This window comes from Octodon degus, unplaced genomic scaffold (assembly GCF_000260255.1).
Source record: "Octodon degus isolate 3935 unplaced genomic scaffold, OctDeg1.0 scaffold00051, whole genome shotgun sequence".
Classification (NCBI taxonomy): domain Eukaryota; kingdom Metazoa; phylum Chordata; class Mammalia; order Rodentia; family Octodontidae; genus Octodon; species Octodon degus.
In genome coordinates, this window is record NW_004524627.1 from 9857547 (window position 1) to 9882034 (window position 24488).

Here is a 24488-nt window from a genome sequence, read left to right on the forward strand (position 1 = left end):
ATATAGCATACTTCACAACTGCAGAAGTATTGAGTGGAGAGCAAGAAAAAAACACCGGAGAAACCCAATGTCTGTGGAATATGGCAGAATATTAATAGGTAAAGGAGATAAAAGTAGTTTTATCTAATTTTATAGTCTCCATCTAGAAGTCTTTAGCCTCCCCAGCACTGGGACTACAGGTGTGCACCACCATGTCTGATTTCTGCCAGAGCCGGCATGACATGTGGTACTGGGGATTGAACCCGGGACCTTGTACTTGCCAGGCAGCACGGTACTTAGACTGCTGAGCTATTTCCCCAGCCCTAGAAGTCTTTAAATGGCGTAACCAGAAAGCAGGATATACTGGCAGAGAACCTAGCTATCAAATGAGTTAGCCCTGGAATCTAAACTGTACAAAGCCCCAAAGTCCACCACTGTCATCTCTGCTTGGTCATCACAACCTTGGTCTCCATGGAAACACCATTCTGATTAACATTACCTGGTAGTCTACCAGCAGCAAGGGCATCCCCTGGTAAATGACCATTCACACCATTTGTGGAAGGATTGTTCATCTGACCCAACAATCCACTTCTCATCTCTAAATCAGTTGGGTATGGTCTTCGTGGGTCTCCTAAACCATAAAGACTGCTTTTAAGTCACTTGTATTTAATAAAAACAAAAAATAACAGTGTATTTTGAAGTACTAGTTTTCCTTGGTGCATACTGAAAACTCAAACTGCATTTTAAATTTTGGAATATGAAGCTTACCTTATCGATTGTTATTAAGAGTATAATGTATTAATTTTAAAAAATATATGTACTTTTATTCTCAATTTTCCCAAGAATATACTATTCTCTATGTGAAAAAGATAAGATAACCATTTATAAACATTTCAAATGACAATTTAAGAAAATTATAATGATTTCAATTCTTCTAACAATTCCATTTTTCAGAAAGAAAGATAACAATGATCAGGACACATAAGATAGAAAGGAATGGAATGTGAATTGGAATTGGAATGCGAATGTGTAAATTAATCCTTCCTCTAACCAAACTTGATTTTTTTATATTAACTTTATTGAGAAAGACAGCAATGAGACAGTTTCAAAATAGGTTAGTAAGGCAGTTACAATAATTAACACATTGCATATTGTTGTCTTCATAGTAGTTATTCATAGGACAAGATGCAGATATGGTATCTTGTCTAAACACTATTAGTATAAACACTATTGTCTAAACACCATTAGTTCAAATCTTCTCATTGAACTAAGAGAAAGTAGCTGTATATCTATCCTATTTTGTATATACAGATATATTTTTTTATTAAACTTTTTGATCTTGTTAAAAGATTAATTCCTGTAACTTTCTAGTGGCTATCAGGAGTAAGTGTTCTCATTCCAATCATGAAAACATACTAAACAGCAGTTTGGGGCTGATAAAAACATGGCCAGGTTTGAACCACCGTTATATTAATGTTTCTCACCAACTCCAGATTACTCACCTCCAAAATTATAGCTCCCCTTAGAACTTTTTTTTTTTTTTTTTTTTTTTTTTTTTGGTGGAACCGGGGATTGAACTCAGGCCCTTGCGCTTGCCAGGGAAGCACTTACTCCACTGAGCCATCTCCCCAGCCCTCCTTAGAATTTTTAATGATGGTGAATACCACCTTCTGGAGTGAAGGAGTTAATTCTCTCATTCCTCCTAAGAGGCTACTGCTCCTCTTTAGGTTTTCTGTCTTTTATTTTCTTCTCTGTGCATAGAGGTGGTAGACTGTTTCTCTTTGCTATTCAGAATTCTTCTAGCTCTTCGTAGGCCAGTGTGTTTGCCATTGGGTGCCAAGTACTTTGTCTACATTTAGCACCTAAGAGTGCTGGGACTGTGTGTGTCTCAGGTTCCATCATTTGTTGAAAACCTAATGGCTCTATGACTTGGCTTCTGGCCAACTGGGGTTTTACAGACACATAAATCCACTGTTATAGATATCACATATTAACTTAAACCTTTTAAAACTGATAACTTACAATTTTTTAAAAAGGAAAGAAACAGTTCCTAATGCCACTGACTTTACAGAAAACCAAAGGTACAAAAACTATGGCAGATATCATCACTTGTAAGACATTAAAGATTTGAAAATATCTTTATTGACAGATATTTCTAAAATATATATTCTGTATTTGAATCTAGTTTAGTACTGATAAACCTAAGAATTTTCAAAACTACATATAAAAGAATAAAAGGTATTATTACCTGGAACCCAGGTCAGTGGGGCACAAACAGCATTACTTGCACTAATTCTATGAGCATACTTAATTATTTCTTCAGAGGAGATAGCACCTTTTCTTGCTTTTTCTATGGCACAAACAGCATTACTTGCACTAATTCTATGAGCATACTTAATTATTTCTTCAGAGGAGATAGCACCTGAGAGAGTTAAGGGAATAATAATAAAAGTTTAGTCTTACGAACATACAAGTTTAGAAGGGCATGTATCATAGTTACACAGTATACTTAATTTTATTTTATTTTCCTTTGAAACAGACTCTATGTAACTGAGGCTGGCCTTGAATTAGAGATTCTCTTGCCTCAGTCTCTATAAAGTGCTGGGATTATAGAACTGCACCATTACACCCAGCAAATTTTAAATTATCTGAAAATAGGGTAATCTCAACCATTTAACTTCCCAACAATACCTCCATGTACACTGTAAAACTAAACTGTACATATTTCCAAAATAAAGATGACCCTCATCTAGCAAACTCAGTTAAAACAGAGACCCATTTAGGAGACTAATATACTTCTCAATAATTTCAATTAATGACTACTACAAGACACCATTACTCTTCAGGAGGCAATAATAAGTACAAATAAAGAAAATAGTGTTTCATTTCCTAATGACATCCAAGTTATAAAATCAGCAAAAAGTTTATACTATTCTGTTTGATTAACATGGCTTAGGGTCTAACTAGACCTCAAGAAAAATTAGGTAAAAAAGTGTTGAATATGTATAATGTGGCTTCATTTTTTGCTTTAAAATAAATGTATTTTTATTTGGGGGAACTTCTATTATATACACGTTCATAAATTTAGAAAAAAAATCTGGAAGGACATACATCAAATATCAGTAGTAGTTACTTCCAAAAAGTGACAACAAACTTCTTTTATAACTCGTTTTTTTAAAGATTTATCTCAATGTAACAAAATACTGTATAAAAGGGTATAAAATATTGAGGACTGAGGGCCAGCAAGATAGCTCAGCAGACTAAGCACCTGCTGAGACAAGCACAGGGACCAGGGTGTGATCCCTGGTACCACACGCCACACGAGTCCCGCCCTTGGGTGCACTGAGCTGGCCAGAGACTGGGCATGGTGGCAAATACCTGTAATCCCAGCGCTGGGGAGGCTGAAAACAGGAGGATCACTACAAGTCCAAACTTAGTAATGAGATCCTGTACCAAATACATTTAAAAAAAAAATTGAGAACTAAAAACATGCTTTAAGGCTAGCTCTGATAGCTAAGCGGACTAAAGCGTCTGCTTAGGCAGAGCGCAGCAGCCAAGGTTCGATCCCAGCATCTCAGAACCTGTTTACTGCTACAGAAGCCTACTTTATTTCTTAGATGGACATTACCTATTTTTCACAAGTAACCATCAAAAAATAAGTTCCCAAAGAAACAGGAAAAAGGAAAGAAAATTAAAGAATTTGAGATAATTAAATGTAATTCAAATCAACAAGTCACTGAAGGCAGGTAACCAAAGTTTATGAAAAGACTCAATAAGACTGTAATAGCCTTTTTAAAAGGGCTCACTTGGACCAAAGGCACACTTGGCCTATCCAGCACTCACTGTGCTCAACATCCCAAAGGAATTTCTAGTACCAACTTCACGAAGTTCTTGTCTCAGGTTAGCTGTCCAATGAACATTCTCTTTCATTCTCTCTATCCTAACCTTCAAGGGCCAATTCAAATCACCTCTCATTTTCCTTCTCCCAACAACTGCTATAAACCATTCTCTTTATTGTATTATCAAGTACAAACATGCACACACACAACTGGCTTCTATTATTCCTTCTTATAACCTGAAAAAGAATGTGATACTTCTACCTCCCTAAGGATGCCTACTACAATACTGGAACACAATGAAATACATTCACAATGAAAATTTACTGCAACCTTTTCAATAGCAGGAAATGATTACCAGTGATGTTATCAGCTTCTTGAAACAAGAACTTAGGTGTTTCAGAAGGCCATTCAGCTTTTCTATGGTACTAACCTTTTCTTGCTTTTTCTATTGACTTGAGTTTCTCTTTTGCTTGATAAACAGCAGTTGCCTAATTTAAATATTAAAAATACATAATTTATTTTTAACTATATCAAGCATAGCTCTTGGCTTAATTAACAAGACATTTATCCACAAGAACAATTCACAAAACTTGGAAATCTCCCAATTTATCTCTAATTGTCTGAAATACCACCTGATATCAAATTACATGTTATATTTAATGAAATATCATATTGATGAGCCAGATTTCCACTCACAAATCATAAATTCATCTGCTATTTTTTAATGTCATAATAAGCAGAAGAGATCCAGACCATTTAGCACTTAAAAATATCCTATTCTTGTATCTAATTCAGGGATAAAGTACCCAAAATAATGTTTTTTAGTTAAAAAAAAAAAAAACAAACAACTTTTTGAGTAGTTATAAAGTCAGATCTAGGTTTAATTTCTATCTCTATATTTTAGCCTCCACACGAAATTTAACTATCCATTTATTTATTTATTTATTTATTTATTTATTTTATTTGTGTGTGTGTGTGTCTGTGTGTGTGTGTGTGGCCAGCTCAACCAACCAGAGGGCGAGGCTGGCTGGCATGTGGTGCTGGGGGATTGAACCGTGGTCCCTGTGGTTTGCTAAGCTTGTTCTAAGTAGGTACTTTAGACCACTGAGCCATCTCACCAGCCCTAACTATCCATTTAAAGTCTTGGCTTCTTCATATGAATAATGGTGGTGACTTCGTAAGAACTGTGATGAAGACTGAGATAATGTACATTAAGCTGCTAATAAAAAATTTGTTTTCCCTAATCATCCTGTGTTTATTCTTTGCAGCTTAAAAAAATTTTGGGGGGGGCCAGGAAGATGGCTCAGTAGAATAAGCGCTTCACTGGCAAGCGCAAGGGCCTGAGTTCAATCCCCAGTTCTGCCAAAAAAAAAAAAAAAAAAAGTCTATTTGTATTCTTCTAGACTACAGTAAGGTTTAAAAAAAAAAAAAAAGTACTCTCCCAAGTCTCAAGTCTCAAAAAACAAAAGACCAAATGCAACACTAGTATTGTATGAGCAATAGAACTAAAGGCAATTTTTCTTCCTCCTATTATATTTTCTGAATTTCTTTTTGGTAAACAAATACTACTTCTATAAGGGAAGATGCATTTTAATATAAACATTTTTAAAAAGCATTTACTTGGAAGGCTGGCCAAATAGCTCAGTGGATTAAAGCGCCTGCAAGCAGGCACAGGGTATGGTAGGGCATGCCTGTAATCCCAGCTCTTGGGAGGCTGTAAACAGGCAGATCACTAAGAGTCCAACCTAGTAGTGAGAACCTGAACACCCATGTAAACCTCTCCCAAAAAAAAAAAAAAAAAAAAAAAAAAAAAAAAAAAAGCATTTACTTGGGATTATTTCCTCAGTAGCATTTACTAAATTACCTTGAACCATTTGCTTTCTATTCACTAGAGCCCATTTTGGCACATTTTGAAGAGGTCCACTAGAGTTAAGATGCCAGAAATATTTGGCTTATAAGAAAATCAAACTCAGCTGTTTCTGTATAAAGATCATCTGGCAGTTAGTATCAGTAAAATAACTAGGCCAATAATCACTAATAAATTGCCCCTGAAGGGCCAGCAGATAGCTCAGTAGATTAAAGTACCTGCTTAGGCAGACACAGGGACCAGGTTCAATCCCTGGCTTGCCATGCCAGCCCCACCCCCAGGATGTGCTGAGACAGCAATTGAGACTGGGCATGGTGGCGCTCACCTACAACCCCAGCACTTGGGAGGCTGAAAACAGGAGGATCACTATGAGTCTGATCTGTGTAGTGAGACCCTACTAAGTACACTAAAAAAAAAAAAAAAAAACTGCCCCTGACATGGTAACCATGAATATACAAAAAACTAGGTTCCCTAACACACATGTTAATCCCACTGGGCTTAGGACAAAGACCAAATAAATTAATGTAAATTTTAATCAATTTGTGAAACTAGTACATATTTTTATGGTTTAAAATATTTTTAAAACTAAAGATTTAGACCACTAATAATTAAAACTTCTACTATTCTAGGATAAATGCAAAACTTCCCACTTCTACAATGCAATATTGCGAAATCTTTAAATGTGAAAATGTAGTTTAAAATACAGACTATCTGAAAATAGAATACCAGAAAGCAATGGCTTTTCCTCTAACTACTCAAAATATTCCAAGAGATGGAAAAGGAGGGGAGGAAGGGAAAGAGAAGTAGTAAAAAGAATGAAGGTAAATTATGTTCATGCAGTGTTTTCTCCATGATCGATGGAATCATTATGTAAGGCATAATCAAAATTAAAATTTAAAAACTCTTGACAATGTCATTTTTAGACATGAAAGTAAGCTTCTGTGTCCTTCAAATTAGTAACAATCGGTCTATTTTTCAGAAACAGTTTAAATACTGTCCTTCTTTCCCATAGGAACCAATCATACTTACCAGTATTTGTTCTGCTTCCTTTAGCTGTTTCTGTAGTTGCTGAATATCACTATCTCTCTTCTCTACTTCTTTTTCTAAAACTTGCATTTCATGATGGATTTTTCCCTGATTAAGTGCCAATTTCATTAGTTCCTGAAATTCCCCATCTCGGTGAATTAACAACTCAAGGACCTGTCAGAAAATAGTTGACTACATCAAAAAACAGAATATTGAAAGACCACATTCCATAAGTGAAAGAATTTATACACAAATTGTCAAGGCTATAAAATTTTAACACATCCAAAACATTGTTCCTAATCTTTGTTAATAAAGCTGGCAGGCATGGTGGTACACTTGGTACACTTCTATAACCTTAGAACTGACTAAGGTAGATTACAAATTCAAGAGTGGGCAACTTAACAAAATCCTAACAATTCTCTACTCAATTCATCAGATTTCTATACTTTTAAAATATGCCCTAAGAGGGGCCGAGGAGATGGTTCAGTGGAACAAGCACTTTCCTGGCAAGTGCAAGGGCCTAAGTTCAATCCCTGGTTCTGCAAAAAAATAAATAAAAATAAATAAATAAATAAATAAAATATGCCCTAAGAGAAAACTAACATAATGATGAGGTAGATGATGGGGGGTTGTCTATCACATTAGACATATTACTGTCTTCTACATTTTTTTTTATTTTTTAATCTTTTTTAAATATTTATTTATGTGTGTGTGTGTGTGTGTGTGTGTGTGTGTGTGGCCAGCTCAGCCCACCAGGGGGCGGGGCTGGCTGGCATGTGGTGCTGGGGGATTGAACCGTGGTCCCTGTGCTTTGCTAAGCTTGTTCTACCTAGGTGCTTTAGACCACTGAGCCATCTCACCAGCCCCACGTCTTCTTTATTAAAAAGGTTAACTTTCCCAGTTCATTTTCTCTTTTTCATTTCCCCACTATCTAGCTCAAGATGGCCTTAAACTCACTATAAAGCCCAAGCTGGCCTCAAATCACATTGATTCTCCAGCCACAGTCTCCTGCTGAGCTACACCCCCAGCCCTTTTTATTTTTTTAAATTTTTAATTAGGGGCTTGCTAAATTGCCCAGATGTGGCTCCAATTTGTGATCCTACCACAGCTTCCCAAAGCAGTGAGACTCCTGGCACAACCCAGCTGGATTTTTGTTGCTATTTTAATTTAAAAATGAACCACTTACCTGGTTTTCCTCCCCAGCCTGTGACAGCTTTTGGTTTCTTGAAATTGCCAGCATTTCTATAAGTTCCCTAAAAGAAAAATAAACGAATAAAAAAAACCTTTCCCACAATAAATATAATAAAAACTCCCTTAACTGCTCTCTACCTGGTCCACTCATGGTGTCTGCAACATGGAGCTGCTGTTCATGGCTAAGGCCCCAAGGCCACTCAGTTTTCACCAGCTACACGGCACTCTTATTGAGACTTGCTTGTGTTTACCAAGCTTTACTTAGTGCCATAGTTATATAAACACCCATTGCACAGATGGGTATAAAATTTGACTATGAAATATGACTATGAGCAGAAAGAGTTCTTTCTACACAAACATAAGCTGAATGTATGGACAGAAGTTAGCAAGGACAACTGTAAAAAACAAGAAAAAGTTTGAAAAACACAGGAAAAGTTGCCCTCAAACTGCTTGAAGATGAGATTAAGAGTTCATTTCATTTCAAAGAAATCCAGGTAGAAGATGTGAACATGGATCCTGAGTGATTTATATAAGGAAATCATCTACATCAGTTTGTGGGCCAAATCAAGCACACCTCCAGTTTGGAAATTAAGATGATGACTGCTTCCCCTCTATAAGGGTAGAAAAAGTTACGATTCTGGGTATATAGGTCTTGCTTTATCTTGGTCTTAACCATCCAGTAGAAAAGTATAAACATGAGGTATATAAAGTAAATCCATATTAATACGATGAGCTGTAAAAGGCTCAAGTCAATAACTTCTGAGGATAACCCACTAATATTATAGACTGCTAGACAGTATTAGATGTTTAGCTGAATTCAAACACTTATAGTATTTAGATGCCAATAGAATATTCATCTCTGACAGGACAAAAAATAAATAAATAAATAAATAAACAAACTCTATAAGGCTAGAACCAGGTAGTCACAGCAGAAACCACACAGCCTGACTAAAACAGAAATATTTACTATCTGATCCTTTACACAAAAGCTTCTTAATGAGATGATTAGTGAATAAATATATATGTGTCAAGATAAAACACATGAAGGATGCATGTCATTTTTAATGATTTACTCATTCTCTACTAGCTTAACATCTACCAGCTAACAAGGATTCTTATACATAATAAAATTTCATCTTCCTACTCAACAGATACGTCAATTTTCCTATATGAAAACTAGAATCAGATTAGGAAAATCTGATCCCAAAATAGGATCAGGAAAAAAAACATAGCAGCACAATTTATATAACACTTTCAAACTTGTTGCTAGATGGTATATCTCAAAAATTATCAAAGAAACGAATGCTTCATAATTACCTTATCTTGGTCTGGTTATACTCAATGTTTATACTTTCTTAAAGACTGCCAAGCCTTTTTTTTTATTATTATTTTTTGCCAAGCTATTTTCACTTTTGTATTTCTACCTCTTTCCTGCTAGCTTCGCATTATTTTTCTGGATGACTGAACCCTTGCCATACTAGTTTCCCATATCACTATGGATACATGAATAAATTAACTAATGTAAAAGTAGATATGGGGATGCAAGGTCTTCAGTCACTTACGAAATATTTATTGAGTGAGCTCTGATGCACCAGGCACTTTCCAGGTGTATTACAGAAATAGAAAGTGGTACTTAAATTCTAATACAGGACACAAAGTAACTATAAGAAATAAAACCAGAGTTATAAGGGTTGCAAAGGAAAAAAGCAAAGAATTGCACTAGAGACTGTTGGTAAAGTGGGTTGGCTACTTAAATTCAGTGGTTGGGGAATGCCTAAAGACACATTGGAGATGAAACATGAATGAAATGAGAAGCCAGCCATGAACTCTAGGAGAAACTGCTGGGTATTATGGTTTGTATCTAGCCATCTCCGCAAAGCCTCATACAGTTTTGGATGGGACTTTTTCAGAGGTGGCTGAATCTAGAATGTATGATTGATTCATGGTACAATGCTGGGATTAAGGGTAGGTGGCTGCTGGATCACTGCTCTGATTCAACTGGCACCACCACAATCCTGATAGACTGGATACAACATAAGGGATAGAAACAGGCTTGTCTCCCCTGACTTGTTGCTTTTGCTTTCTCCTGCCACTATAAAATGTTTCTACTCTGGGATGTCCCTCTTCCATGACACCCTGTCTTGGACCCAGCTAATTATGGACAGAAACCTCCACAAACTGCAAGCTAAATAAACCTTTCCCTCTTTAACTTTAGACATTGGGTATTTTGTCTCAGCAAGTAGAGAAAAGTAACTAAGACACTGGGCAAATGCCATAGGTACTAGTCCAGTGGCCCAAAGAGATCTGAGGAGTTATAGCACCAGGGAGATGGACACAGAGAAAGGCAAAGGTAGATAGGTAGGTCACTAGTAAGGCTTAGCAACATTAAAAGATTAGTGTTTCATTCTAAGTGCAATAAACCATCACTGGCTCATTTTAAACAAGAAAATCACAGGATTTACATTTTTAAACAATCACTGAGCTATTTGGTGAATTGATTTTTAAGAAGGCCAGAGCAGGTACCAAGTTAGGTGTTTGCTGTACTCCAGGAAAATGATGACAGTGGCTTTAACTAGGTTCTAGTCTCTAGGATTTACTAATAAAAATGGGAAAACATGAAGATTATGGATGCATTTTGAAAGTACAGCTGACTGAACTTGCTGATGAATTAAATCCATATTGCATCAAAAGAGTCTGTCACCTGAACCTTTTTTCTGGACCCTAGAGAGACATGGCCAAGAACCTCTGGTGTAAATAAAAGCTGGTTTCAGGGTAGTGACAGTGTGGGGGTAAACTAAGTCTTTTCAAAGAAAGCCTTACAAGGCTTGCTTTAGGCAAAGTAGGACAGGTGAGGGGAAAAGTCTGTAACAGTCTCTGGACAATGAAGATAGCTATCTTCTTGAACTGTAAAAAGAGGCTAAAAGAACCCCCAGGCCCATTCTCTGGTTACAGTTGTGGAAATAAAGTGCCCTACTCTGCCACACAAGGTGTATACTTGGCATTCCTAATCAGCAAAGAACTATAACTTATGTAGGCATTAGAACCCATTCTCAGTAGCACTACACTTCAAGTAAGTTATAGATGAAGAGAATTAACTGGCTGGTGTGGAAGCCTCAGGATGCCACCAACACAGTTTCTGCAGGACAATGAGCTATAAACAGACTTAGACATCAAAGTCTAAATGCCAGCACTTGGGAGGCTGATGCAAGAAAACTACAAGTTCAAGAAAAATTTGAGCTACTGAGGGATCTGGTCTCAAAAAAAAGCAGAGTCTACAAACTATGTCTCTATTATTTTTTAAATTGCCCCGAAGACTACCTCATTCTATTCCAACTTTACAAAGTAATAAAAATACTGACAGGCTGTCTTTATCATTAGGTAACAGTAACAATTTATCCTAAATTTCAAATCCATTATTTTCTGAATTCAAGGTTCAACATAAAGATATGTAAGGTACATTAGTAATCTTTTTTTTTTTTTTTTTTTTTTTTCCTAGTGCTAAGGCTTGAACCTTGGTCCTGCATAGCAGGCAGGCCAAGTGGTCTACCATTAATCTATGTCCCCAGCCTCATTTTTCTTTTCTTTTCTTTCCTTTCTTTTTTTTTTTTTTTAATGTACTTGGTACAGGGTCTCACTATGCAGCTTGGACTCATAGTGATTCTCCTGTTTTTAGCCTCCCCAGTGCTGGGATTACAGGCATGTACCACCATCTCATCTCAGTGCCCGGTGGCGTGGTCGGCATGACATGTGGTGTTGGGGATCCAAACCTGGTCCTTGCGCTTGCTTAAGCAGGTGCTTAGTCCACCCATTTTTCTTAAAACACAAGCCATACACAAACTTCATTCTGCTGCTGTGCCCCTGGGGCATGCTGAGACAGCAACTGAGACTGGGCGTGGTGGCGCAAGCATGTAATCCCAGCACTTGGGAGGCTGTAAACAGGAGGATCACTACAAGTCTGATCCACACAGTGAGACCCTGTCCACCCTGTCCTAAATTTAAAAAAAAAAAAAAAATCTTCATTCAGAAGACAATGACAAGGCTGGGGAAGATAGCCTGGTGGTCCAAGCACCTGCCTGGCAAGTGCAAGGACACAGGTTCAATCCCTGGTACTGTAGCTTGCTGTGCCGGCCCACAAGTCTCAGGCATACTGTGCCTGCCACTGAAACCAGGTATGGTGGTACACATCTGTAATCCCAGCACTGGGGAGGCTGAGACAAGAGGATCACTAGGAGTCCAAGCTGCGTAGCAAGACCCTATACCAAATAAAATAAAGATTAAAACAAAAAAACTTTAAAAAGAGATAATGACAAATGTCACAGATTATAGAATCAATACATGTAACTCTGCTTAATGAGCACATAATGAAAGCCAAACACAATGGAGCAGCTCTGTTCTGTACACATTCCAATGACCCTTACGTAGCAAACCATCTCCTACCTCTTCCACTACTACCACTGACATCTTCAGGATCATGAGAGGTAAATGTTCATCTACTTAATATCAGCCTTTCTGGATAAACAAAGAAAGTAACAGCAGACAAGTCATCTGAAAACTGAAAGAAAGAAAACTCTCCAAGACAATGGTTTTTAACAAGAGAATGCAAAGTGCCTCAATTAAGACTGTATCACCAATCTGTCAATATATAGACTATAAATTAATAATAATTAGTCCTTTTAGTACTCCTGGAGAAACGACACATAACTACAGCTTCTTTCACAGAATGCAAAAGAGAATTCAGCATCTCAGCTGATTATGTACAGCTGAAGAGCTGCTGTACACAGTTTCACCAATGTACATTTCTGAGGAAAATATAAATGACAACATACTACTTCCATGGGCAAACACATCTTATCAAGCAAATCATACTATACTGATGAGTTACTTCACTGCTTCATTGCAAGTACATGAAGGTCATGTATATACAATCCCATAGGTACTGACAACATCAGAAAAAACACTCCAGATACACAGGCTAATATCAATTAATCTCAAACTGACTAGCACAAATGTCAGAAGATTCTCAAAACTTTTTCCCTGAATGGGAAGGCTCATAAAAAGTTCCTGAACTTTGTGAATATAAAATATGTATTAGGGTTACTCAGCAAAACAGAAAGATAAATTATGGTACAACAAGTTCAGAAAAAAATTTACTGGGCTCAAATAGAAGAGTAAGCCTGTTGTGCTGGTACATGCTTGTAATTCTCTAGTAAGCTGAGGCAGGAGAAGCACAGGTTTCAGCTTAGCATGGGCAACTTAGTCACACTGTGAAACCCAGTCTCAAAAAAAATGTTTTTAAAGGGCTGGGGATGTAGCCCACTGAGAAGGGCATGCATTCAACTTCCCAGTACAGGAGAAAAAAGGGGTCAGAGGGCTGGTTTTGAGAAGCAATAGCTTTGTGGATAAAAGATTTTAAATTCTAAGAACAGCACTCAGAGAGCAGCAGGTATTTCCTAGAAAGGGTCTGGCTTCCTCACACAGAAACCGTATTTATAGAAAAATTTACTATTACCATCCACGCCACATGGCTGGTCAAGATGAGAAAACAATAAAGAATGGTTTGACTCAACTAAGAAGACTGAACTGCCTCACCAAGGTTCTTTAGCAAACATGTTAGAAGCCAAACAATACGAGATACAGCCCTCAGGTGAAAATTCTTCCAGAAAAGAAATCGCTCAAGAGAATAACTTGAAAAACCAGTTCATGCAAGAGCAACACAGGTACTTTACAATTACTCAACAATTGTGAATCCAGTGAAATAAAAATGTGTATCAAAACTACATGGTCTCTTCAAGAGACTTCAGAGACTGACTCTGGTTGGCCAATGGATCTAAAAGCACTGGCTAGATGAAATGTGGATTTTTTTCAAATAAAGTTCTAACTGGAAAAACAATGGGTTAGTGGCATTTATGGGATATTAATTTATATTTTAATAACAAAGAATAACTCAACATGAACTAAATGAAGCTTAGTTATACCAAAGATAGCCATGTCACAGGGAAGAGACGTGAATAATTTAACTGAAAATATCATACTTGACATGCTCCATCTTGCTAGTGTTTTTTTACTAAGAAGTAATGCAGACACACATTTAAGAGGATTAGCTGACCAGAAAACTAATAAGGTCTCCCTACAAACAACAAACTCGGCAAAGATAAGGGAAGAACCCCAGCATGTTATGAATCTGTGTAAGCATGTACACAGAAGCAATGCCTTAAGACAGCTGCTGTGGAGCTGAGATTTTTTTTTGTTCCAGCTGACTACCAACTGAAAATTCCAAAGCCGGTGATATCTGAATCTAAAATAGATTAAACAATTAAGCCAGGTGTGGTGACAAACACCTGCAATCCAAGCTGAGGTAGAAGCAGCACCAGTTTGAGGCCAGGGGTGGGGGGATACAGTAAGACCTTGTCTCATACAAAAACAAATAATTTTAAAAATTTAAAAAAGAAAAAACAAAATAATTACATGCATTAACACATTAACATTTGGTGTTTTAGGTTCTTCCCCCCATCACCACCACCACCTGATATCTTCTGATATCATGTTGCCCTCGTAACTTTGGTCATTAATACTGTTGCAGACAAAATTTACAGCAAGATAAAATGTTCATTATAAGTAGATCAGGTATAGTTCAAAACATAATAAACATAACTATGTTACAGGTTTAACTACAGAAAAGGTGATATTAGAACTAGATTCTGAAGGGTTGAAGCACTGGCCAAGCTGAAAGTGGATTAAGAATGGCACTGACCATGAAGAAGTACATGCCTAGCTCGAGGGTAGAAAATTCTGGGAAATGTGTCACTAGGTAATTTATTGCTGAAGCTTCACAGAAGGTTAACAAACTTTGATGCTACAGGGCATGGTGGCAAATCTATAGCACATGTGCTGCTATCTGATGTCGTTCAGTGTTCTAAAAGGCTCATCACCACTAGGACAGGTAATCACTGTATGTGAAGAAGTCAAAAAACATGATAAGCACACAATATATCAGAATGCTGCTGGCATAAAGCAGCATACTGTTTTATAGTAAAATTTTTCTACGAGTAGGCATACACTCTAAAATAATGATAAAATATCTGGCAAATACATAAAGCAGTAACAATGTTTATTATCATTACTAATTAGCACTGTAGATCATTATATATGCTATACTTTTCTTCAACTGGCATTGCAGTAGGTTTATACCAACGCATGTGCTATAATGTTACAATGACTATAGAAATTTTTCAGATCTAGTTTAATCCTATAGGTCCACCATTGCATATGCCCATGTCTGGTAGAGCTGTATGACTGTACTCAGAACCAAGGCAAGGCAAAGAGGTATGGCAGCAACAAGACAGTGTGTTTTCTGCATATTTAGCTAAGGAATTTGTATGTTACCTATTTAGACAACAGGAACCTACTATATATTTTTCAGCAGGAAAGTGGTAGGAGATGCCTTTTAAAACATACATTCCGTTTTTCTAGAACATGCATGAATAAAGCACAAAAGCATGAAGGCGAGTAACTGTTGGAGCTTGCATTTAAGAAACAGTTATGACAGAGGGCTTAGAAAGGAGAGGGTAAATCTGAGCAACATTTCAAGAGGCCGAATCAACGCATTTTAACACTTAAGCCGAGAGCATCAAGGAAGGGTCTTACATGAAAGACTGACCATGAGAGGTGGCAGAATGCGGAGAACGACATCCAGTTTCATCTCTTTTCTGTCACACGGGCTGCTCTCCAGCCATCCCAAACAACCTGCAATTCTGCTGCCTATCAAGTTTGGTTTTCCTAAACAGCGCTTTCTCTAGGCAGCTTGCCTTGACTACAACCCGAGCAGATGCCCCTATACCCCGCAGCTCACCCCTCATACCAGAAGGGGCCCAGCGCCACGATTTACGCAGCCATCTCTTGCCACTGGCCGCCTCCACGACGGCACCCAACCTCCCCTTCACTATTATCTCCCAGCGTCTGACACCTAGGAAACGTTCCTTAAACGCTGGCTAAGCGTAAGAGATTCAAATCCAGCGATTTCTTAAGGTCTGCTACAGCTGTTTAGGGGCTCCAGGGTCACGGTCGCTACCAAAATATCTTCTATTGGGGAAAAAAATGCTGCCCAGAGTCCCAGAAGGTTGCAGACCCCAAGTGCAGGGCACTCGAGCACCAGTGACACCGAGTTCGACCCTCGCCGCCGAGCTGCAGGGACCAACGCAAAGGCAGAGCCAGTCCGTTCCCAACTTGGTCCCCGCCCCCAGAAAGGCCCTAGCCGGGCGCCCAGAAATGTAGCATCACCTTGACAAGACCTCCAGATCTTCAAGCGCAGACAACAGCCGCTCCCGCGTACTGTTACTGCCTGCTGATGCCGAGCTGCCTCCTAGCCGCTCCTTCTCCTTCTCACCACTCGAAGAAGCCGCCATGCTTCTCAGGGACCAGCAACCGTCGCTCGCGCAGGGCCTGCTGGGATACGGAGAGGCGGGCAGAGAGGTGGAAGACAGAGTCAGCGAGGCGAAGGGAGAGAGAGGCCTGCCCAGCGCGCCCCCTGGATCCTGGAGGCGCACTGCAGGCGCTGGCGCCATCCTCTGGGCCAGTCAAGGGACAATGTGGGAAGGACAGCTGGACGGAGAACAAGTGCAGGGCAGTGGGGTACTTCTGAACCTTCAGATTTTTTTAGGCAACGTCAGAAGGCTTCTAATAAATGCATTCTAAGTATCTGAGAATTATCTAATGAACATCTTTTGCACCAGTTTTGTGGTGAGATCTTTGCAGGTGACAAACCCATGTGGCACACATGCTACAAGGGGCTGGTTGTTATCAATGAAAGCTGTAAACGGTTTGCCATTACTACCTGTATTAACTTCTTTAGTCTGTATCTCCATAATTATCTTCCACCTTACTTACTACAGTAAAACGCTTACTATAGTAAGTGGGAACCAAAAGCCCATTTTCTCCTCAATTCTGTATCGTAGCAAGGTATATATAACATAAACTTTACCGTCTTAACCATTTTAAGTGCAGAGTTCAATGGCATTAAACGTACTCATGCTGGTAAGCAACCATCCATCTCCAAAAACAATTTACATCTTACAGTACTGAAATTGTGTACTCGTGAAGCCCTAACTTCCCATTCCAGACTCCTACAAACTCCCTGGCAACAAACATTTTACTTTCTGCTTCTATGAGTTAGACTAGGTACTTTGTATGAGTGTAATTGTAGAACATTTGTCTTTTTTGTATCTAGCTTGTTTCACTTTCAACAAAGTTCATCTATGTTGCTGCATTTGCCAGAATATCCTTCCTTTTTCAGGCTGAACAACATTCCATTTTACATATATATCCTCTTTAGCTTAGCCATTCAGCTGACAGTGGGCACTTGAGTTGCTTCATAACTCATTTTCATACCTCATCTTTCATATCTCTTACGTTTCACAATGAAATGTGCTTATTGCTGGAGAGGATTGTTGAGCAGAAGGAATCAATACAGAGTGTGAATGGCCCTTAAGAAGCGTAAAGAACTGATGTAGCACACATTCTGTTAGTCAGATTTCTATCGCTATAACAAATTGCCGAGAAAACATTCTAGAGGAAAGGAAGATTAGTTTGGCCTGGCTTCAGAGGTTTCAGCCCATGATTAGTGGGCTCAATGGGGCTGTGATGTGGCAGAAATCCATGACAGAAGGACATGGCAGAGGAAACCAACTCACCTCAGGCAGCCAGGAAGCAGATAGTGCCAGAGAGGAAGGAGCTAAAAAAAAACCACACACTCTTTACAACCAGGCCCTCGGTGACTTGTTTCATCCATTAGCCATATCTCCTAATAAGCTCATTTGCCTATTATATTATGAATAAATTAATCTACTGATGAAGTTAGAGCCTTAATGATTCATCACCTCCAAAACCACCACCAGAGCAAGTGCCTAACACATGAGTTTAGAGAAATGTACCATACCTAAACCATAACACATTCCAAGTCAGAACTAGGTATCAAAGTAAAAAATGCATGTTAGCCCACTATTTCAGGGGAGAACAATGTAGCAGGTATTTTTCCTACCAGGAAAGTTGAGGTTTGCAACCCTGTTTGGAGGGGCTCTGTACTGTGTTATGTTGCTTATACAAACGATTACATGAAGATGCCACCTATGGATACCAGCTAGGAATGGGGCAGTGGTGCCTATTTTCCCTTCATTCCAGGTCTCGTCCTTTCTTCAGTCCTTTGAAGCCTCACTATTTCTAAGCTCCAGAACTGAGAGTTTCCTAAAAGGAAAACTTTTATGTTAAGTGAATTAATGAATGATTATACAGCAAAGCTGTATAATCAGTAATGCCAATTTATTTGCTTAAAATGAAAAGAGATAGCATTAACCACATTTTCCCCCACAGACAAACCTACATGGGAAGCTAATTATTGCTAAAATGTTTGGTAAACTTCAGTTAGAATGAATATAGATATATTTTTTAAAAAGCAACAACTAATGCTACAATCTTGAGGCTAAGTATCTTACAGTGTAATTTACTTTAAAGAGATGGAAATGTTTGTGTTCATAGGTCAAGATGGTTTCTTCCCTACACAATGTAAGAGATCCACTGACACCTCTTGTTTTCTGATCCTTTCCCACATCCGTTCCCTGCTAACTTCTTCATTAATACAGTCAATTCTGAGGCATTGGAATAAATTATATTCAAGCTTTCTTTATTACAATTTTATTCTAAACATGCCTCCCACTACCCTAGATAATAATTCTTGTGTTAAGTTTCCAGTGTACTAAACTCTTGCAGCATGTATTGGTTGTGTTTACTCAAGGTTATCTTAGACCATAATTCTGGTGGAGGGAAAAATCATAGTGTGGCTTCTACAAAAACATTCTAATCAATTAAAATGATCCCTTACAAATTATCGTATGAAACATTTGTATTGCAAACTCCAGACCTCAAATTGATTGCAAATTCATATGCACACTGATGAGTGTCTGTAGACCTATAAGTAATATCATCTCCCACAGATATACTCTCATACAAATTATACAGAGCCTGGTATGATGAACAAAATACAAGTTATCTTATGAAAAATTACTCAGTTCATGAGGGCATTAAGTATTTCCATAATTTATATATTCAGAAAAGATATTACTGACTTTAATAAAACAACAACTAATGCTGCAATCTTGAGGCTAAGTATCTCACAGTTATAGTTATTTATGTCAAAGAGATGGGAATTTTATTTATTTAACATGCCAAGGAGCTGGAGATACAGCTCAATGGTAGAATGCTTTCCTAACATGCCCGAGGTCCTGGGTTCAAACCCCAGTACTGAAAAAAAAAATCAAACTCAAACATTCTAGGAACTGTTTTAAACCCTTGAAACTATTAATTCATTTAATTTTCATTGCACTCTCATGAGGTAAATAGTGTTATTATTCCTATATTAGAATTAATAAAATAGGGGTAAAGAGATTAAACACATGCTAGCATCATGCAGGACAAAGCTGGGATTCAAATTAAGTCTGACTCCAGGGTCTGGGCTCTGTACTGCTGGCTGTCTTGAGTCTTTAAAAAGAAAGTGGTGTCTTCATATATTGAGGAAGAACTGAGGACTCCTGAGCTAAAATACAGACACAAATTCCCCTCTCGGAATTCTGAGTTGAAAACAACCACAAATGCTCCTTGGGGAATTTTATGGGTGCAACAAGAAGCTCAAGCACATCTATCCTTAAGAATCAGTACAGGAGCTGGGGATATAGCTCAGCAGCACGGCGCCTGCCTGGCAAGTGTGAGGTTGTGAGCACCATTCCTGGTACCGAAAGAAAGACAGAAAGGAAGGAAGGAAGGAAGGAAGGAAGGAAGGAAGGAAGGAAGGAAGGAAGGAAGAAAGAAAGAAAGAAAGAAAGAAAGAAAGAAAGAAAGAAAGAAAGAAAGAAAGAAAGAGAAAGAATACAATAAATAGTTATAACCGCTATGTGATTTTGATTGAAACTATTTTTCTTTTTTTTTGTTCCTTCAAGTTATTTTTAATTTTCATTGAGCATCTTATACACATAGTTTAAAAGTCCAATTTTTCAAAGAGCTAGAAAAAAGGATTTTGACTTTTTCACCATAAAAAGATGCACTTTTGACATAAATATTATGCAACCTGATTTAAACATTATACAATATATACCTACGTCAAAATATCACATGTTACCCCATTAATTTGTGTAACATTTTATGTTTCATATATCACTTAAAAATAAATTCAATTTAATTAAAAATAATAAATAATTCTGAACTTTGGGGGAAAAAAGTATGATTATCTTCAAAAACTTGTAACATAACCAAACAAATGTATCTTCCACCACCTCCCATAGCCCTACATCCTAGCAAATCCCTCTTCTTAGACATAGCTAGTCTCAATATTTTTACAATTTCTTTCACTACCATATTTTAGCAATATATACATATTCTATATTTCCATTCAACTTTATATATATATATATATGTATTTTAAATAAATTTTTCTTCCCTTCTATTATGAATAAGCACTTTCTACCACTCATTCCTCTTTCTTCAGTAATTAGGACAAATTTTTGATTAAGTCAATAATCAGTGCTTACATTACTACTCTATTATTTAGATATAGCTAAATAATCAGTATTTGTTTAAGATAAGATATAACAATGTAGATATATTTTGGGGGTAAAAAAGCAGACCAGAACAGAAAATTTCTAAAACATCAGATCATATGACACTCTGTGGAAAATTTCTTGGTTATGTATTTACCTGCACATGCACTGTATGAAGTCAAATTTGAAATGGACTTTTTACTCTGGATGAAAAGTTTGAAAGCTTTAGAGATAGGGCTTTTAAAGAGGTAATTAAGTTAAAGTGAAGGGTGAATCCCTAATTGAAACTGCCTGGTGTCTTTAGATGAGAAAAAAAATAAGAGATGTGTGTGCACAAAGAAGAGACCCTGTGAGGACACAGACAGAGGTGGTCACTTGCAAGCCAAAGAGAGAGGACAGGAGAACCAAAATTCTTCACACTTTGATCTTGGATTTCTGACTTCCAGAACTGTAAGAACATATGTATCCATTGCACACACAATCCAGCCTGTGGGATTTTTGTTAGGACAACCCCCGCAGGTGTATACAGAGGAAGGGCATGTCAGTGGGAATCTAGAGATTTCTGATCGCTCTCTTGCATAGACTTTTTGCCATTCCCACCTCCATCATGATTTGTCTTGGTCCCTTGGCAAGACTACACACTGTGCTGAGGGCAGCTTTGTCTCCTACGTGCCTAATTTAGTGCAGATGAAGATGGCTGGAGAAGTACACACAATCTCCACAGACATGCTTGAAATTCAGATGGACAAATCTAAAGTCTCCAGTAGGCCTTCAGTGCTACTGAGCACTAAGATTGTGTGTCCAAGTAGGGCCCTGCAGGGGTGACGAGGAACCCTTACCAGTGAATTAATGCTGTGATTGCAGCAATGAGTTAGTTATTAGAGCAGGCCTTTCCCTCTTGTAGGTGTGCCCTTCCATTCGTCTTGGACTCCTCAGCCTCTGTAAAGAGAAGAAAAGAAAGAACCAAATAAATTTCTGTTTACTATAAATCACCATTCATGAATATTCTGTTATAGCTTCAGAAGATGGACCAAGACACTGATATAGCTCCAGTGCTCAGCCTCCAACACATTTGCACTAGAAATTCTGCTGTTTGCTGCAGTGTTGTTTGTCTACTGTACATGAATGTGATAAACAAAATGCTACTAATAAATGTTGAATTTATTGTTGATTGAGATGCTGAAATCACTGAAGACTGGGCACAAATGGGATAAAAAGACATTGAAAACAAACCGTAACTATCTATAGTTTAACTCTCAATGGCAAAAACTTACCTTAAATGTTTTTCCTTTATGTCATCCTTGAGATACTTTTTTTTTTTTTTTGTGGAACGGGGGATTGAACTCAGGCCCTTGAGATTGCCAGGGAAGTGCATATTCTACTGAGCCATCTCCCCAGCCCCAATCCTTGAGATTCTTAAAATCAGCTTCAAAAAATGTGTAAAAACCTTAACTAAAAATGGGATATTTCACAGCTGTGGTGGGGAGTACTGTTTCTGAGCCTTGTAATTCAAGAAACTAATTCATCTAAGAGACTGATAAGGAAATTCCTTTCCCTAGTGAGTTATTGAAGTAAGTTTAAAGGCCCATATTCCAGATTAAGGAGGAAATGGAGAGTTACAATCAAGCATTAATCTCCTTGTAGTCAAGTAGAAGAAGGAAACAGATCTACCAAATTTATTAACTCCCTTCTCCAAGAACCAATAACTTTGACACACCATCTCAAGGCATGGGCCTCAAAGCCCCTCATCCCAGGTAGAAATAACTACTGGTACAGGATGAGACTAGATATCAAGAACCACCATTTATGTATTCCAAAACATGTAATATTTCAAAAACCTATGGGGCACAAAGGACAGGTTCCCTGCAAGCTGAAGTTTTTTAGAGCAGCAAATCCAGTCTTTAAACAATTGCAATTCTATTTAAACTGATTTTAATAAGCTGGATTATCTTGATTAAATCCAACTAGAGAAACAATTTGAGATGCACATAACTGAAGCATATAGAACTCCAATTAGCATCAACCAAAATAAATCTACACCCAGGCATATAATAATCAAGATCCCAGAAATTAAACACAAAAATAACATACTAAAAGTTATTAGAGAAAAGGAATAGATCACATATAAAGGAAAGCCCAGGAGAATCACAACAGATTTGTCAACACAAAACATCAAACCAAGGGCCAGTGAGATAGCTCAGCAGACTAAGCACCTGCCTAGGCAAGTGAGGAAACTGGGGTTTGATCTGTGGCACCACATGCCATGCCAGCACCACCCCCCCCCCGGGTGGGTTGAGCTGGCCAATGAGTCCTGGCATGGTGTTGCATATCTGTAATCCCAGCACCAGGGAGGCTGAAAACAAGAGGATCACTATAAATCTGAGCTGCAGAGTGAGACCCTGTACCAAATACATTTTTTTAAAAAAATCAAGTCAAGAAGAACTTAAAGTCCTGAAAGAACCCAGATTGATATACCATGCAAAACTATCTTTCAAAAAAAAAATTTTTTTTTTGGTGTAACCAGGGATTGAACTAAGGCCCTTGCACTTGCCAAGGAAGCACTTATTCTACTGAGCCATCTCGCTGGCCCTATCTTTCAAAATTAACAGAAAAGTAAAATACTTCTATGGCAAAGAACAACTAAAGAAACTCATGACCACCATACCAATCCTATAAAGAGAACTGAAAGATATTCTAGAAAGAGATCAATAACAACAGAAAGAAATCATCAAGTGGGGATAATAATTAAACAAGGGAAAAGTAGGAAGGTAAATAACATGACAAAGATGAGCCAATATATGCCAATAACAACCATCAATGTAAATGGTCTCATTTCAACAATTAAAAGAAGTAGACTGGCAGAAAGGATCAAGAAACAAAACCCAACAATATGCTGTACACAAGAAATACACTTAAATCAAAAGGAAATTCACAGGCTAAAAGTCAAAGGATGGAAAACAACAGTCCATGTGCCAGGAACTCAGAAAAAAGCAAGGATAGCTATTCTGTTCACAGATGATGTGAAATTACCAATAGAGTGAAAAGATAATCCACAAATTGGAAAAAAATGTTAACCAACAATCACTTAGACAAAAGCACTTCTATCTAGCATATATAAATAACTAAAAAAAAAAAATCAGGCCTCCAAAATTCAAAGACCTAAACCAAAATGGGCATCTGAGATGAATACACACTTCTCAGAAAAAGAATACAACTGGCAAATAAATAGATGAAAAAATGCTCCAAAGCACTGGTCATTCGAGAATGCAAATTAAAACAACACTGAAATACCGTCTAACCCAGTAAGAATGGCTATCATAAAGAAATCAACTAATAACAAATGTTAGAGAGGTTGTAGGGAAAAAGGAACCCTTCTCCACTGTTGATGGGAATATAGACTGGTACAATTTCTATTGAAATCAATTTGAGACGACCCGGGGACACGGGATCCTGAACAGACCCACAGCACAGGCCCGGAGAGTGAGTGAGACCACTGGGCTGCAGGATCCTGAATAGACCCAGAGCGCAGGCCCGGCGAGTGAGTGAGACTACCCAGGGCCTTCCAGATCCTGAACAGACCCAGAGCGCAGGCCCAGCGAGTGAGTGAGATGACCCAGGGCCCGCTAGATCCTCATTCAACCCTGGCTGCAGGCCCAGCAGGGAACCGTTCAGTAGAACTCCCTGCAAAGAGGCTAGAGGCAAGACCCACCCAGCTGATTCAGGAGTAGAACATCTTGCCAGAGAGACATAAAGGGTTCAACTGTAACGCCTACAGCAGAAAGAAGTGGAGCACAGTAGCCAGATCCAAACAACACCCAGTGGAGGAATCAGAACTTCATAGATCTGGATCTGGTGCTAAGGTAATAACTCTATCTGAGCTCTACACCAAAGGTCAGAAGACAGTGGTATACAGAATGACAAAGAGAAGGAATAAAATGCAGTCTCAGGCCCCGAGTCCACCCAGTACAAATGCAGAAGACACTAGCACTGAGGAAACTGGAAATCACA

General features: G+C 38.1%; 1 protein-coding gene across 1 annotated transcript in view; it reads right to left on the reverse strand.

Annotated features, from left to right (window-relative positions):
- Med4 (mediator complex subunit 4) overlaps positions 1–16349 on the reverse strand; it is an 18274-nt gene extending 1925 nt beyond the window's left edge. The window contains exons 1-6 of the mRNA XM_004633086.2: positions 16180–16349; positions 7898–7964; positions 6715–6885; positions 4249–4306; positions 2228–2314; positions 479–610 (exon numbers count right to left, since the gene is read on the reverse strand). Of these exons, the coding sequence (XP_004633143.1) occupies positions 479–610; positions 2228–2314; positions 4249–4306; positions 6715–6885; positions 7898–7964; positions 16180–16304 (640 nt within the window). The 5' untranslated portion in view covers positions 16305–16349. The remainder of the gene's footprint in view (positions 1–478; positions 611–2227; positions 2315–4248; positions 4307–6714; positions 6886–7897; positions 7965–16179) is intronic.
- Positions 16350–24488: the final 8139 nt, after the last annotated feature.